General features: G+C 40.4%; 1 protein-coding gene across 1 annotated transcript in view; it reads left to right on the top strand.

Annotated features, from left to right (window-relative positions):
* Atp11b (ATPase phospholipid transporting 11B (putative)) overlaps nt 1-15,620 on the top strand; it is a 97,935-nt gene that overhangs the window by 47,140 nt on the left and 35,175 nt on the right. Inside the window, exons 12-19 of the mRNA XM_052180635.1 lie at nt 21-218; nt 2,574-2,813; nt 3,343-3,518; nt 3,918-3,986; nt 5,331-5,404; nt 5,493-5,596; nt 7,334-7,515; nt 9,082-9,285. Coding sequence (XP_052036595.1) covers nt 21-218; nt 2,574-2,813; nt 3,343-3,518; nt 3,918-3,986; nt 5,331-5,404; nt 5,493-5,596; nt 7,334-7,515; nt 9,082-9,285 — 1,247 coding nt within the window. The remainder of the gene's footprint in view (nt 1-20; nt 219-2,573; nt 2,814-3,342; nt 3,519-3,917; nt 3,987-5,330; nt 5,405-5,492; nt 5,597-7,333; nt 7,516-9,081; nt 9,286-15,620) is intronic.

The following is a 15,620-nucleotide window of genomic DNA, read 5'->3' as shown; positions in this document are numbered from 1 at the left end:
TTCTTTCTCTTTTTTTCTAGATTCTGAGATTTATTTCTGACTTCCTAGCTTTTTTGGTACTCTACAATTTCATCATTCCAATTTCTCTATATGTGACAGTTGAGATGCAGAAGTTTCTTGGATCATTTTTTATTGGCTGGGATCTTGATCTGTATCACGAAGAGTCAGATCAGAAAGCTCAAGTCAATACATCTGATCTGAATGAGGAGCTTGGGCAGGTGAAGATGAGCCTTGTGTTTCCTTTTTATCAGAGAATCGCATGTACAAATTCTGTTACAATAGGAAATAGCACAAAGGTTATACCACAGCATCTTTTACTTTCCTTCAGCTACTTACTTTTTTTATTCACTTTATATCCTGGTCATTTCCACTTTAGATCTTACCTTCTTTCTACCATAATTTACTAATGTGTTTGTATATGATATTGTATCATGAACTAAAATTTTAGACATTTTTAGTTATGGAATATAAAGGGGACTAAAGAGATGACTCAGAAGTGAAGAGCACATTCTGTTCTTTCAGGGGACTTCAGTTCCTAGAATTTACAGTGGATATGAATTCAGATTCAGAACTGAACCTCAGCTTCATGGATTTAAAGCCTTTGGCTTCCACAAGCGCCTGCAGTCATGTGTACTCCCCATATACAAACACACATGTACACACATGATTCTAAAAAACAGTAAATTTTTTAAAATGGCAGCTATTACCTTACTATTTCCTATACATACCCCAAAACTTGCATGTTCTTCCGATGCTGGTGGGTTCTAATTTGACATCTAATAAGTGCTTACATTGTGACCCATAATACTGTTTCCAAACTCCTATGTCCTTATTTATTTGTAATACTATAATCATATTTTATATATTTTACCTCCCCTAGAGTTAATTGCTGTTTCTTCATTTGCTTAGTTTTCTATGCCTCAAGTCTTTTATAGCTGTATTCACCATCTCTATATATACTCAAATATGTCAGTTAGTCCAGAATTTTCCCACCCCACCCCCCAAGCATGATTTAGGTTTGGCTTTTGCTTTGGTTTTCTCTCTCTCTCTCTCTCTCTCTCTCTCTCTCTCTCTCTCTCTCTCTCTCTCTCTCTCTCTCTCTCTCTTTGAAATGGGGCCACTTTTTTTTTATTGCTTAAGCTATGCTTAAACTTCTGAGCTCATCCTAACATATTGACACACACCTTTAATCCCAGCACTCCGGAGGCAAAGGAAGGTGGACCTCTGTGAGTTCAAAGCCAGTCTGCTCTACATAATGAGTTCCAGGACAGCCAGAGCTATGTAGTGAAACCCCGTCTTTAAAAAATAAAAAACAAAACAGAACAAAAGAAGAAACTAAGCTCAAATGGTTTTCCTGTTTCAGCCTTCCCAGTACCTAAGACTACATATGTAGACTGTGGTATATATAGACTGTAGGCCTGTATAATAAATTATTTCACATAGTAGACTTCCTGTGTCTCAAGTATTGTAGTTACTTTTATTGTAACTCCCAAGAGTATGGACTTTAAAGTACAGTTTCATATCCATCTTTATTTCTTGGTTAAAGCTGTTTTTCCACTTTAATTCTTTGATTTTGTACATTGATATTTTATCCTGGAATCTCACTGACCTTGGTTGTTATTGCTAATAGATTTTTTTTAAAGTAAATTCCCTTGGATGATGTATATGCAAGGTTATTAGATAGGCAAATGGAGATAGCTTTATTTCTTTTTATCCCTAATTAGGATAAATTGCTTCTTCTTTTTCCTCACTTGAAATTTAAGTACAATGTTGAATAACTTATATGAGGACAACCTTATCCTATTATCTCTGGTCATAAGAAGAAGACACTCGGTGTGATATTACCAAGTTTTAAAGAAGCTTTTATCATAGTATGTTGTGTTTTTATCATAAAGTGTTGAGTTTTTACTAAATGATTTTGCTGTATCTGTTGAGATAGCTATTTTATTAATAAAGGGCAAGCATCGGTAATCTGATTAATTGTACACATCAAGTTACTAATAAATTCCTGAGATATCTTATATACATATGATATATTTCTGGACTTAGTATACATGTATGTGCAAGAGAGATATTGGTCTGTATTTTGTTTTGGCTTCTTTTCCTATAATGGCTCCTTTCTTTTTACTTTTCTAGTTATGTGCATACCTGTGTGTTTGTGTGTGTGTGTGTGTGTGTGTGTGTGTGTGTGTGTGTGTGAGAGAGAGAGAGAGAGAGAGAGAGAGAGAGAGAGAGAGAGAGAGACAAAGATGGGGGAGAGAAGGGGGCTGGAGTATGTCTTTACATGGAGAGATACGCTTTCCCTGTTTCTATACCATCTCTCCTGACTCCTCTTCACTTTCTAGGTTATTTAGCCTTAGCCTAAGGGTTATTCTACCCTTACTTCAATGGTAAGAGTCAAATCATACTATCTTGACCAAGAGATAGACATGAAATTCAGTCACCTCTACAAATGAACAATATATATATATATATATATATATATATATATATATATATATATATAAAATTTTTATTACCTTATTCAACACTTACTCTTAACCAAAAAAGTTTCTTTTGTTTTCTTTCTCTAGGTGGAATATGTGTTTACAGATAAAACTGGAACACTGACAGAAAATGAGATGCAGTTTCGAGAATGTTCAATTAATGGCCTGAAATTCCAAGAAATCAATGGTAAACTTGTACCTGAAGGACCAAGCCCCGACTCTGCAGAAGGAAATGTGCCTTTCCTTGGTAGTTTATCCCATCTCAACAACTCAGCCCATCTTACAGCCACTTCTCTTAGAACCAGTCCTGAAAGTGAAACTGAGCTAGTAAGCAATTTCCAGATTAATCCTTATGGGTTTCCTGTGAATTAGTTCTCTTTAATAAATGGGCTAATGGGAAATTCCTGTCGGTGAAGCTACAAGTGTACGTTTGAAATAGATATCTTTGATTTATCAGAATAGGCCACAAAATCCTATTCTGATACTCTGTAGTTACAGCCCAGTTTAGCTTGACATTACTAAGCATCTTAAATGCCCTAGCTTGCTAGTCATTCAAGGGCAGCAGTTAGGGAATGCTGTTACTGCCTTGAAGTGAGAAAGAATCTATGTGTCTGTGCTTTCTGAGACCTGACTTCCTCATAAGGCCATATTCTCCCTAGCTTCCGACTCATGCTTTCTACAAAGATGCTCTTATACCAAAGACTACTAAGACAGTGTAACATTGAAATCCACAAGTTTCAGCTCTTTCTCAAGAAATTCAGGTTGTAGGACTCTTTGTTTTAGCTCTCAGGGTCTTATGTCTGTTTTCCTATATGTTACTGGGAGTGCCTTGATCATGAATGCTATGTTTTTGCAGATCAAAGAGCACGATCTGTTCTTTAAAGCAGTGAGTCTCTGCCATACTGTGCAGATCAGCAATGCTCAAACTGACGGCATTGGGGATGGTCCCTGGCAGCCCAACCTGGCTCCTGCGCAGCTGGAGTACTATGCATCTTCGCCAGATGAAAAGGCTCTGGTGGAAGCTGCAGCAAGGTGATTGAGCTGGATTTTCTGATCCTCAGAGAATACTCTCGAAACAAATGTTGGAATATTAGAGAACTTCCATATAAAGTTCTCATTAAGTTTTTATTAATGATCTTTTGAAAATTGTTTAGTATGAATTTGTATAATAAAACTTGTGAGAGTACTTTGCATAGTTTTGGATGTAGTGTAGCCTGTCAAGTTCTTAAGAAAGGGGAAAGCATTCGGAATGTAAACAAAGAATATAGAAAATAAAAAAAAATTAAAAAGTTAAAAAAAAAGAGTGTCATATTATTTAAAGGCAGTATTAAATTTTCAATTAATGTGTCTTCTTTCAAACCAAGTTATAAAGTTATACTGTGAAACATGAAATATCTTCCCCTAAATTTTATTACTTCTTTTTATTTCTAGAGCTGGTATTGCATTTATAGGCATATCTGAAGAAACTATGGAGGTTAAAGTACTTGGAAGATTGGAAAGGTAAATTCTTTGAAATATGTAATATCTATAATAAGTACAGGATAGGGATCAGCAAATTTGGTTTATAGGTCAATTCTGTCCTCCAGTCTGTTTTTGTGTAGCCTGTGAGCTATGTTAGATTGCGTTTAGAGCTGTTTATAAAAGAAAAAGAGAGTAATGGGGAGGAGAGAGAAGAAAACAGCTCTGGTAGTATGGAGGCTATAGAGGATGGTCACAAGTTCAAGACCTGCCTAGGCCATAAAGTGAGCCAGGTTCTTAGTAAGAACCTGTCTCAAAATGTTTTAAAAAGCAAGAGAAAGACTGAGGTGTAGTTTAGTGTTAGAACACTTGTCTGGTATGCAAGAATAAGTCCTGATATACAGCAGAGAAATATATGGTCCGTAAAGTCTAAAATACTTTCTGACTATGTAAAACACTTGCTAACCTCTGTTATAGAGTGATGTTGGTATTACATTGTATCTTATCACAATTACAACAGTATGCTGTTTTCTGAATTTACTTACATATTAAACACTCTTGTGGTAGAGATTCCATAGGTCATTAGAAAAAGAAACATCTTTGTCTTTTGTTTTTGTGGTACTGGGGATCAAAACCAGTGTTTCAGGAATGTTAGGCAAATGCTGTGCCCTGAAGCTCCTCCCCAGTGTAAGTTCCCTTGTGTTGTCTGGGGTTTTATGTCCAGGCATTCAGGAACCGCGGTCTCCTTATCCTCTTTCTACACTAATAAGTTCTGTTGTCTGTTGTGTACCTCAACCCTTGCTGTGCTTTTCCATACTAAAGTAGGGCCCATTCAGAAGCTGCTTTCATGAGGGAACCTATAGTCAACGAAGAACATTCATTGCTTACACATCATTATAGTATTATCTCCTGGAAGATTTTTTTTCAGGCCTCACCACAGTTATCCTCATAAATTTGCTTGCACTTCCATACAGAGACATTTGCTTCCTGACCCTCCACCTCAGCACCTACCCCAGGTCCAGAATCATTGCTGACAAACCTTTGAGACCGCATAAAGGTTGAATTGGGCAGATGTGTTAGGACAGGAGATGACAGAGAATCAGACGGGCAGAGCTGGGTTCCAGTCCCTCTCTACTACTTACCAGCTTCCTGAATAGTAATCTTTCTAGTGGTCCTCATCTTGGCTTCTGTGGGACCCAAGTGACCCGAGGTCTGTAAAGTACATGATAGTTGTGGAGGCTGGACTGCCACCTCATTTGTGTGCGGTACTATTACTGATAACTTAGGGCCTATCACCATACAGAGGCAGTTCTCATTTCCTACTTCATGCTTGTCTTGTAGATGTTAATACTTTAAAAATTAAAGATTATCATTCTTAATTTTTAGGTACAAATTGCTTCATATTCTGGAATTTGATTCAGATCGTAGGAGAATGAGTGTAATTGTTCAAGCACCTTCAGGTAACCAAGCTAAACTGTTATGAATATTTATTTATCTAATATAGAACTTGATAACTAGTTTGTTTTTTATTTGTTTTTTTTTTTTTAGGTGAGAAACTTTTATTTGCTAAAGGAGCAGAATCTTCAATTCTCCCTAAATGTATAGGTGGAGAAATAGCAAAAACCAGAATTCATGTTGATGAGTTTGCTTTGGTAAGTAAAGATAGCTATGATTTAAAAAAAAAACAAACTTGAAAAATATACTTGTGAAAAGGTTGAGGTTTCATCTTTTTAGTAGATAATTCAAGTTTTAGAAATTCTATAATTCTTTGTTCTTTTGCATTAAATGTTAACTCTTTATACTTGTAAAAACTGATTTTTAACCTAGTAACTTGAAATTTTTCTTCCAACCTGTTGTAGTAGGGACTTCTGGCTGCATATACTGCCTAAACTTTACCCTTAACAAAATGAGTATTTAGGGCTGAGAGTGAAGCACAAACCCCTGGGCTTCACCTCCTGAATGGCTAGATGTCTTTGGTCCTCCTCTCCCTCCCTTCCCTTCTGCTCCCCTTCCCCTACCCAGGTTATCCTGGGCCTGTGGTGGAAAGGCAGAGACAAGACAGAAGCTTGAGCCCAGAAATGCAAGAGCAAGTAGGGCAACATAAGTAAACCCAGACTTTCAAAGGAACAAAAAATTAAGTGTGTGTTTCAGTGTAGCGGACATACTAACAAGGTAGCAATAGGCTTACTAGAGGAATACAGGAGCTCCAAGGAGTGGAGAAACTAGAGGTTGCATACATGGTGCAAGTCATGTAGCCTTGGAACACTTCAAAAGGTAGGAATTAAGTTAGAACCTGACCTAGCTGTATACTTGGGTGTACACCAAAGAGAAGGGCAAAGGTATATCTAATGAATGGATGCTCATAGCCCCAAATTGGAAAAGCCTTGATGCCCAGCTTGGTGAATGGATAAAATATAAGCAATGTAATGAGATATACATTACTATATTAATTCTACATTACTATGTAATTAGTTAGTCATTAAAAGAAATGAGGTACAGGTATCTTGTAGATGCTACAGCATGGATGGACATTGAAAACTTCACTGAAAGAAGCCAGTCACAAAGGACCACACAGTGCATTTATATGAAAGCTCCAGGGTAAGGCAGGTTCATAGAGACAAAGCAGTGAGCAGTTTCCAAAGGCTTCTGGATGAAGGGGGAAAAAGGGAGTGACTTCTGATGGGTAGGGAGTCCATCACAGGTGAAATATTCTAGTAGTGATAACAATTTTGTAAGTACTCTAAAAAGCACTGCATGATACTCTTTAAAAGAGTTAATTGTATGCAATGTGATTCTAATTTAAAAGGAAAAAACACAAGAAACTTCCAAAAGCAGAAAACCTAATTCAGGATCTCTCCTTCTCGTCTTCCTGTGTGTGTTTCATACTTGGGCTTCTCCTTACCTATTTGGATTGCAGTTGCCTACAGTCTAATTCATCGACCTACTATGGTATCTAACCACATAGACATTTTGTCTAGAACAATATCCACATATAGTTATTGTAAAGTGAATTAATTAGTACATATATTAATATCTAGTGGCCTCTTAAATGTTATTCACAGCGTGTTATTTACAAATCAGGAAATGGCACTATTTTCAGATTTGCTAAACATGGTCATATGGTGTTTTAAAATCTGCCCTCTTCAACTTCTATTGTTATAACATTTATTTTTAGTTATTCTAAGGAAATATATAGTAAGAAATCTTTAGATTTGGATTCTAATTTTCAGAGATCAAGAAAATTTGAGGTCTATATAGTCAAGGTAGTCAAGTACAGATTGCTAAGTGTGTGTAGTTCCGAGTCACAGGTGAAGACAAAATGGTCGTATTCAAGTCAGGTCCGAATCTGGCTCTTACGTGTGCCTGTCTTTCCTCTTCATGTCTTTTAGAAAGGACTGCGGACACTGTGTATAGCTTACAGACAGTTTACAGCTAAAGAGTATGAAGATGTAGACAGGCGCCTGTTTGAGGCCAGAACTGCCTTGCAGCGTCGGGAAGAGAAATTGGCTGATGTCTTCCAGTTCATTGAGAAAGACCTGATATTGCTAGGAGCTACAGCAGTAGAAGACAGGCAAGTATCAGAAGTGGGCAATATATTTCTTTTTATTTTTTAAGATTTATTCACTTATTTATTTATTTTACCCATTACAAATGGTTGTGAGCCACTATGTGGTTACTGGGAATTGAACTCAGGAACTCTGAAGTAGCAATCAGAGCTCTTAACTGCTGAGCCATCTCTCCAGCCCCCAGTATATTTCTTTTAAAGAACATTTTAGTCAAGTGCTAATTAAATAAGTGCTAAATAAGTGAAAACAAATACCATTGAATAACATCCTATAACAAAATAGAGAACTAAAGAAAAATAAAAACCATTAAATAACATCCTGTAACAAAATAGAGAGAACTAAAGCTTTAATTTTTGTACTGTAGATAATGCTGTTTTATTCCAGCATTAGATATTTTTCTAGATACTTGAAATAGGTAGAAACAATTATGTATATTACATTTCTAGTTACTGTTCCTCAGTGTGTTGTACTGACACCACACACTCACACAGCTCTCCATCCCCCTTCCCTACTGCCCAGTCTCCTTCAGGCTTCAGACACCACGCTGACTGCTGTGCTGTCTACCAGCGATGCCTGACACAGTGGCGCCTTTGTGCCTTAGCAAGGCTGTGCACTTGTGAACTCTCATCCACGAAGATCTTTTCTGACAACTGACATGATTGAAAATGCTCTTCTTTGTGAATAGTCTGTTGCTGCTTTGTTTTGTGTTATTTTGTTTTTTGTTTTGAGACAGGGTTTCTCTTTGTAGCCCTGGCTATCCTGGAACTCACTCTGTAGACCAGGATGGCCTCGAACTCAGAAATCCACTTGCCTCTGCCTCCCAAATGCTGGGATTAAAGGAGTGCACCACCACTGCCCAGCTACGATTGTTTTTCGTTTTGATGCTGTATTAAATTATTTGTTTAAAGATTTTTCTCCTCTTTTAGCATATAAATTCCTTGCAACTTGTTCAGTTTTTTCAACCCAGCATCTATGTCAGCATTAGTTTGAATTAAATTGAATTTTATAAGTTCTTGGGTGTTCCCTGTGTCTACAGAGGTGTACATGTTTAAGTGTGAGTTTTCATTGTCCTTTCAGTTGTTTTCATTAGATGTCTTAAACTAACATGAACTTCTATAGTCCTGTATTTGCTATAGTGTGATGGTTAGCTCTCTGAGTGATTTTCTTCAGGGCTGGGGTGGAGGAAGATCTTTGGTTTGAAATTTCAGATTTTGTAGTGGCACATTTTCTGCCTAGCATGCACCAGGCCTCGATTCAGTCCCCTCCTCCCAATACCACTTCCCAGGGAGAGAAGTTTATGAAAGCTGCTGAGTTAGTTGGGATCATAAAAACCAACTCTGTTGATAATACCCTTAAAAACATACAGTTATCAATTTTAATTGATTGTTTTTTTTAATCTAGATATCCCTTAGTAGTTTATTCTTGTTTCTTACATAATGAAAGAAAATGTCCATTATGTGGATACACTATAATATTCCTGTAGAGTTTATACTTTACATGAATTGTGTAGCTTATATTTAATATACACTATAGGAGTATTTTTCACTATAAATTTTGTTTCTTTTATTTAGACTACAAGATAAAGTCCGAGAAACCATTGAAGCGCTGAGAATGGCTGGTATTAAAGTATGGGTACTTACTGGAGACAAACACGAGACAGCTGTTAGTGTGAGTTTATCATGTGGACATTTTCATAGAACTATGAATATCCTGGAACTCATCAATCAGAGGTCAGACAGTGGATGTGCTGAGCAGTTGAGGCAGCTCGCCAGAAGGTAAGACAGCACTGTCTGGGCCCGCTTGCCACTCCCGCTTCCATCAGCCTAAAGATTGAGTCAATAATTAAAAAAACAATTTTAATGTTTGATTTTATGCATATCATATGGCTGTTCTCACACACATATGTCTGTGTTACCATGTGCATGCCTCGTACCCACTGTAGAACAGAGTATTACATCCCATGGAACTAGAGTTGAAATGATGGAGTCTTTTCTCCGATGTATGTTTTTACCATCTTTGTCATAAATAAAGTGTATGTGAGTGTGGGCGTTCATCTGGCCCTCACATCTAGTCCTTTGAGTGTGTCTCTGTGTGCTAGTGCCGTGCTGTGTTCTCCGCTATGGCTGTAGTCTCACTTGCAATCAGGAATGGTGAATCGTGCAGCAGTGTTTTCATTGTTCTGGACTGCTTTAGCTATTTTTATGCTTCTTTATGAATTTTAATAGTTTTTCAATTTCTGTGAAGAATTACATTGGATCTTTTTTGTGGAAATCTGTAGATTGGTTTTAGAAGGATGGTGGACATTTTCACAGTATTCATCATACCAGTCCATGTATGGGAGACCTCTTCATCATCTGCTGTCTTCTTTCATTTCTGTCTTTAGTTTTTTAAAGTTTTATTTGATTAGTTCTTTATCTTTTGGGGTTCTCGTTGTTTTGTTTGGCTGTTGTGGATGATAAGACTGTTGCCCTGACTTTTTTCTCAGTCTGTTTGTCTTTGGTCTATAGGAAGGCTACTGATTCGGGGATGTTAAATTTGCAACCTGCCATTTTGCTGAAAGTACAAACTTTTAAACTCAATAATGTGTATGGTCCAGAGATTGATATGCAAGAACCATGCTTTGGGCTTTGAAAGAGTAAGGTTATTAAGTATATTGCAAGCAAAAGTAAAAGCATAAGTATTAAGTAGTAGATCACAAGAAGAGTAGGTTCATAGGGAAACATGACCAAATCAGGTATTCAAAACACCTGTCGAAGATAACATTAGCAGTCCTACTGAGTGAATAGGCAGGAAGTCGCATCATCAGATCAGAGTCGTAAAAACATAGAGGAAATCCAGTGGAGAAGCTTCATTGGGGCAGCCAGCTAGAGTTCTCAGTCTGGAGTCTGGGTTGGAATAGAGTGTTCCATTGGGTGAGCATCCTAGTAGATGGACGCAGAACCACAGTTAGACAACGTCACACATCAGGTGCTTACAATCTCTCAGCAGAATCCAGCCAGAGAAGCTGAAACAGTCAGATGGAGTTCCTGATTGGGAGTCCCAGACAGAGTCCTATCTCTCCTCTCCACAGAGGAGCTTACATATTCTCTTTTTCCATTGCATTTTATTCTAGGACAAACAACAATAACTTTTTAAAATGGTCTACCTTCTGTTCTTATTTCTAAAATTATTGTATTTAATAATTATTCCAGATGTTGCCCATGGCCTCCTCCCACAGTTATGCCATCCTTCCCCTTTGCTTCTGAAAGGATGCTCTTCCCTTCCCTCCACGCCCCACCAGGCATGCCCTTACCTGGGGCCTCAACACTCTACAGGATTTAGGCACATCTTCTCCCACTGAGGCTAGGCCTCCGACCGGCCCTTAGTGCTGGCTAGTTGTTGGCTCAGTCTCTGGGAGCTCACTGGGGGCTGGGTTAGTTGAGACTGCTGGTCTTCCTGTGGGGCCACTCTCCACTTGAGCTTCTTCAATCCTTCCCCTAATTCAACCATAGGGGCCCCTGACTTCAGTCCAATGGTTGGATGAAAGTTTCTGTGTCCATCTCAGTCAGCTACTGGTAGGGCCTCTCACCATGCAAGGGCCCTCTCTATAAGCACAACATAGCATCAGTAATAGTATCAGGACTTGGTGCCCACCCCTGTAAGATGAATCCCAAGTTGGGCTGGTCACTGGACCGCCTTTCCTTCAGTCTCTTCTGCAGTTCTTTTAGACAGGAACAATTCTGAGTCAGAAATTTTGACTGTGGGTTGGTAACCCTGCCCCTCCACTTGAGGCCCTGTCTTTCTCCTGCAGGTGGGCACTTCAAGTTCTTTCTCCCCACTGTTAGGCATTTCATCTAAGGTCACTCCCATTGATTCATGAAAGTTCCTCCCAGGTCTCTGATACTTTCTAGAGGGTTCTCCCACCACCCACTCCCAGAGGTTACACATGTTCCATTCATTCACCCGGCTCTCTGGGCTTTTCTCCTGTCAATCCCCCAACCCTCCTCCCATGCTGCACCAGATCCTGTTCCCCTTTCCCACCCCCCATCCCTCTCCCAACCAGGTACCTCCCTCTCTTTGCTCCCTGTGATTATCTTGCTCCCTCTTCTAAGTGGGATTGAGGCATCCTCACTTGGATCTTCCTTCTTGTTAAACTTCTTACGGTCTGTGGGTTGTATCCTAGGTGTGCTGTTCTTCTTTGGCCAAATCGATTTATAAGTGAGTACATACCATGGATGTCCTTTGGGGTCTGGCTTACCTTACCTTACCTACTATTTTCTAGTTTCATCCATTTGCCTGCAAAATTCATTATGTCCTTGTTTTTAATGACTAAATAGTATCCCACTGTGTAAATGAACCACAGTTTCTGTATCTATTCTTCAATTGTGGGATATCTGGGTTGTTTCCAGCTTCTGGCTCTCACAAATAAGACTGCTATGAAATAGTAGAGCACATGTCCTTTTAGTATGGTGGGACATTTTTTTAGGAATATGCTCAGGAGTCATATAGCTGTCTCTTCAGGTATATCTATTTCCAATTTTCTGAGGAGCTGCCAGACTGATTTCCAGAGTGTTTGTACCAGTTTGCAATCCCACCAGCAATGGAGGAGTGTTCCTCTTTCTCCACATCCTTGCCAGCATGTACAATCTCTTGAGATTTTTTTATCTTAGCCATTCTTATTGGTGTAAGATGGAATCTCAGGGTCATTTTGATTTGCATTTCCCTGATGACTAAGAACTTTGAACACTTTTAGTGCTTCTTGGCCATTTGAGATTCTTCTGTTATTAATTTTTTTATCATTTTGTTCATTTACATTTCAAATTATATCCCCCTTCCTGGTTACCCCTCCACAATCCCCTCATCCCATTCCCCCTCTTCCCCTTCTCTTTGCGTCTATGAGGGTGCTCCTCCACCCACTCACCCACTCCCATTTCACCATTCTAGCATTCTCCTACGCTGGGGCAAAAAGCCTCCAGCAGAACCAAGGGCCTCCCCTCCGACTGATGCCCAGCAAAGCCATCCCCTGCTACGTATGCAGCTGGAGCCATAGCTCCCTCCATGTGTACTCTTTGGTTGGTGGCTTAGTCCCTGGGAGCTCTGAGTGGTCCAGTTAGTTGATATTGTTCTCCCTATGGGGTTGCAATCCCCTTCAGCTCCTTCAGTCCTTCCCCTAGCTCTTCTATTACCGTCCCCGGGCTCAGTCTGATGGTTTGGCTGTATCTGCGTCTGCACTGGTCAGGTGCTGACATGGGAACAGCCATATCAGGCTCCTGTCTAGTGCTTCTTGGGATCCGCAATTCTGTGGAGGTTTGGTGTCTGCAGATGGGATAGATCCTAGGTGGGGCGGTATCTGGATGGCCTTTCCTTCAGTCTCTGTTCAATTTTTTGTCTCTGTCTTTCCTTTGGACAGGAACATTTCTGAGTTAAAAATTTTGAGGTGGGTGGGTGGTTCCATCCCTCAATTGGGGGCCATGCCTATCTACTGGAGGTAGTTTCTATAGGTTGTATTTCCCCTTTGTTGGGTATTTTGGCTAAAGCCATTGCCATTGGCTCCTGGGAGCCTCTCGCTTCCCTGGAGTCTGGGTCTTTGTAGTGGCTACCCCCAGTTCCCATTCCCCACTGCTACTTGTTTCTATTCAGTTTACAAACTCATGCATGTAAACAACGAATCTTGATCATGTGTATCCCACACTCTCCATTCTCATCCCCATAGGCATTGCCCGCATGTTCTCTTGATTTTCATTTGTATTTTTGCTTTTTTGTAACCTACTAATTAGTGCTGTCTGCTGGAATCCTGAATCATCATGTGTCTTTTTTTTTAAGTAACCATAGCTGCTGTGAGTTCATGAGTGAAATGGTCATGTGATGTCCAGAAAACACTTCCCAGCTCTCCTGCCCATCCTCCACTCTTAGACTCTCTTCTGGTCATCTTTCACAGTGTTCTCTGACCCCTGAGTGGGAAGGAGGGTGGTATGGATATCTTCGGGCTGAGCAGCCAGTGGCCAGTTAGACTCTGTATTAAGTGCTGACTGCCACAGAGAAGTTTTTCTCTTCAAGGCGGAATACAGCATTAATCTAATGGTGTAAGTATAGATTTTAGAAGGCAGTTTGATTTCACTAGCTATGGGATTTTGCCCAGGTTTGTCATAGCAGGCATGAATTCCCTTTTATGGAGCAGACCTCAGCTTTCATCTAAATGTGATTAGTTACCCCATAACTGCCGTGCCACTGTTATACAGGTGGGCACATCTTGCTTGGTATGTCAGTATTATAACATGCCCAGTTAGCTCTGGGCAATACCACCAGTGGCTTTTCTCCCCTAGTGGCCTCCAGGGTACCTTCTGGCACTATGAAAGCTAACCAGCAGGAAGGAAGCCTTCAGTTCAGTTTCAGGGTGGTTTCTCAAAAGATATATATATATTTTTGTAGTGTATTTGGCTTATAGATTCAGGGATGAATCCATAATAGTAGAGACAGCATGGTGGGAAGCTAAGTATCCTTTATTATAAATATGAAGGAGAAGCAGGAAATGAGCATGCCATTGAACTGTTAAACTTGTCTTCAGAGGCATGCTTCCTGCAGCCTTGCCTGTTCCTCCTAAAACTTCCCACATAGGGCCACCATCTGGAGACCAAGTTTACAGACACTCAAGCCTGTGGGGACAGTCCTCATTTAAACCACCACATTCTTCTCCCTGTCCCCAAATCACAATGCAAAAGGCAGCTATCCCTACTTCATACGTTCCTGTAGTCTTTCCTAGTCTCAGTACTGTTTGCAAGTCCAATCTCTTCTGAGACTCAATGTATACTTTTTAATTGTAACCTCCTGTAAAATTAAAGGCAAATTATATACCTATCATGTGTCACAGAACATACATTCCCATTCTAAAAAGGAGTGGGGCATGTGGAAGAAATACTATACCAAAGCAAGACTGAAACCCAGAATGGCAAAGTCCAAATCCTGCAAGATCTGTATCTGATGTCAAAGGGCATAGATGACACACCTTTGCTCCATTCAATCTTCGTTGCTTTCTGGGTCTGCTTCTGCTCTCCTTACTCACACAGTCTTAGATCCCATGTCTCTGGCACCCGCCCCTTCTCCCCAGGGTCTTGAGGTCTCCAGTAGAAGCCTGGCTTCTCAGTCACAACTTCAGGCCTTCTCAGGGCCTTCTTGCGGGGAAGGCCACATTTTGTCTGGCTTCGCAGGCTCTCTGAAACCGTGGTGAAAGAGTCTAGAGTTCCTTCACTCTTGTATCCTTATGCCTCTAAAGCTAGCACTGCATTAACTGCACTGCCATCTTGGACATCCAGAGCCATCTTAGAATGGATCCTCACTATATTGAATCATATTAGTAGCAGCTCTTTTACTCAGCTCCATACTAGAACCAGAAGGGGGCTCAGGCCATTTCTCAGGTTGAAAGCGTGTCTGGATAGGGTCTTACTTTGAAGGTACCCCTTTCCTTATTTCAGCGCAGAGCAGGCCTCTCCGTGTGTCTCCAAGGCCTCCCTCACACATTCCCTCCTCTACTCCCCCTCCCCCTATCTGAGAGGGTATCCCCCGCCCTGGGGTATCAAGTCTTGGTGCATCCTCTTCCTCTGAGGTCAGACAAGGCAGCCTTGTTGAGGAACTGATACCACAGTCAGGCTACAGCTTTAGGGAGAGCCTCTGCTCCAGTTTTGGGGGGGATCCATGTGGAGACTGAGCTGCACATCTGCTTCATACATGCTGGGGACCTTGTACCAGACCATGTATGTTCTTTGGTTGGTGGTTCCGTCTCTGAGAGCTCTCAGGGTTCCAGGTTAGTTGACTCTGTTGGTCCTTTTATGGAGTTCCTATTCCCTTCAGGGCCTTCAATCCTTGCCCCAGTTCTTCTGTATGGGTATCTGTATCTCTTTTAGTCTGGTTAGAACCTCTCACAAGACAGGCATGTTAGGTTCCTGTCTGCAAGCATAGCAGTGTCTTAATAATGTCAGGGATTGGTACTTGCCCATGGGATGAGTTTCAAGTTGGGCCAGTTACTGGTTGGCAATTCTTTCAGTCTCAGCTCCTTCATTGTCCCTGCATTTCATTTAGAATTGAAAGTTTTGTGGTGTCCTTCCCCCTTCAATGGGGGCTCCTTCCTGGCTATGGG

Source organism: Apodemus sylvaticus, chromosome 4, assembly GCF_947179515.1.
Source record: "Apodemus sylvaticus chromosome 4, mApoSyl1.1, whole genome shotgun sequence".
In the NCBI taxonomy this organism is placed as follows: domain Eukaryota; kingdom Metazoa; phylum Chordata; class Mammalia; order Rodentia; family Muridae; genus Apodemus; species Apodemus sylvaticus.
This window is presented reverse-complemented; position numbering and strand designations above follow the sequence as displayed.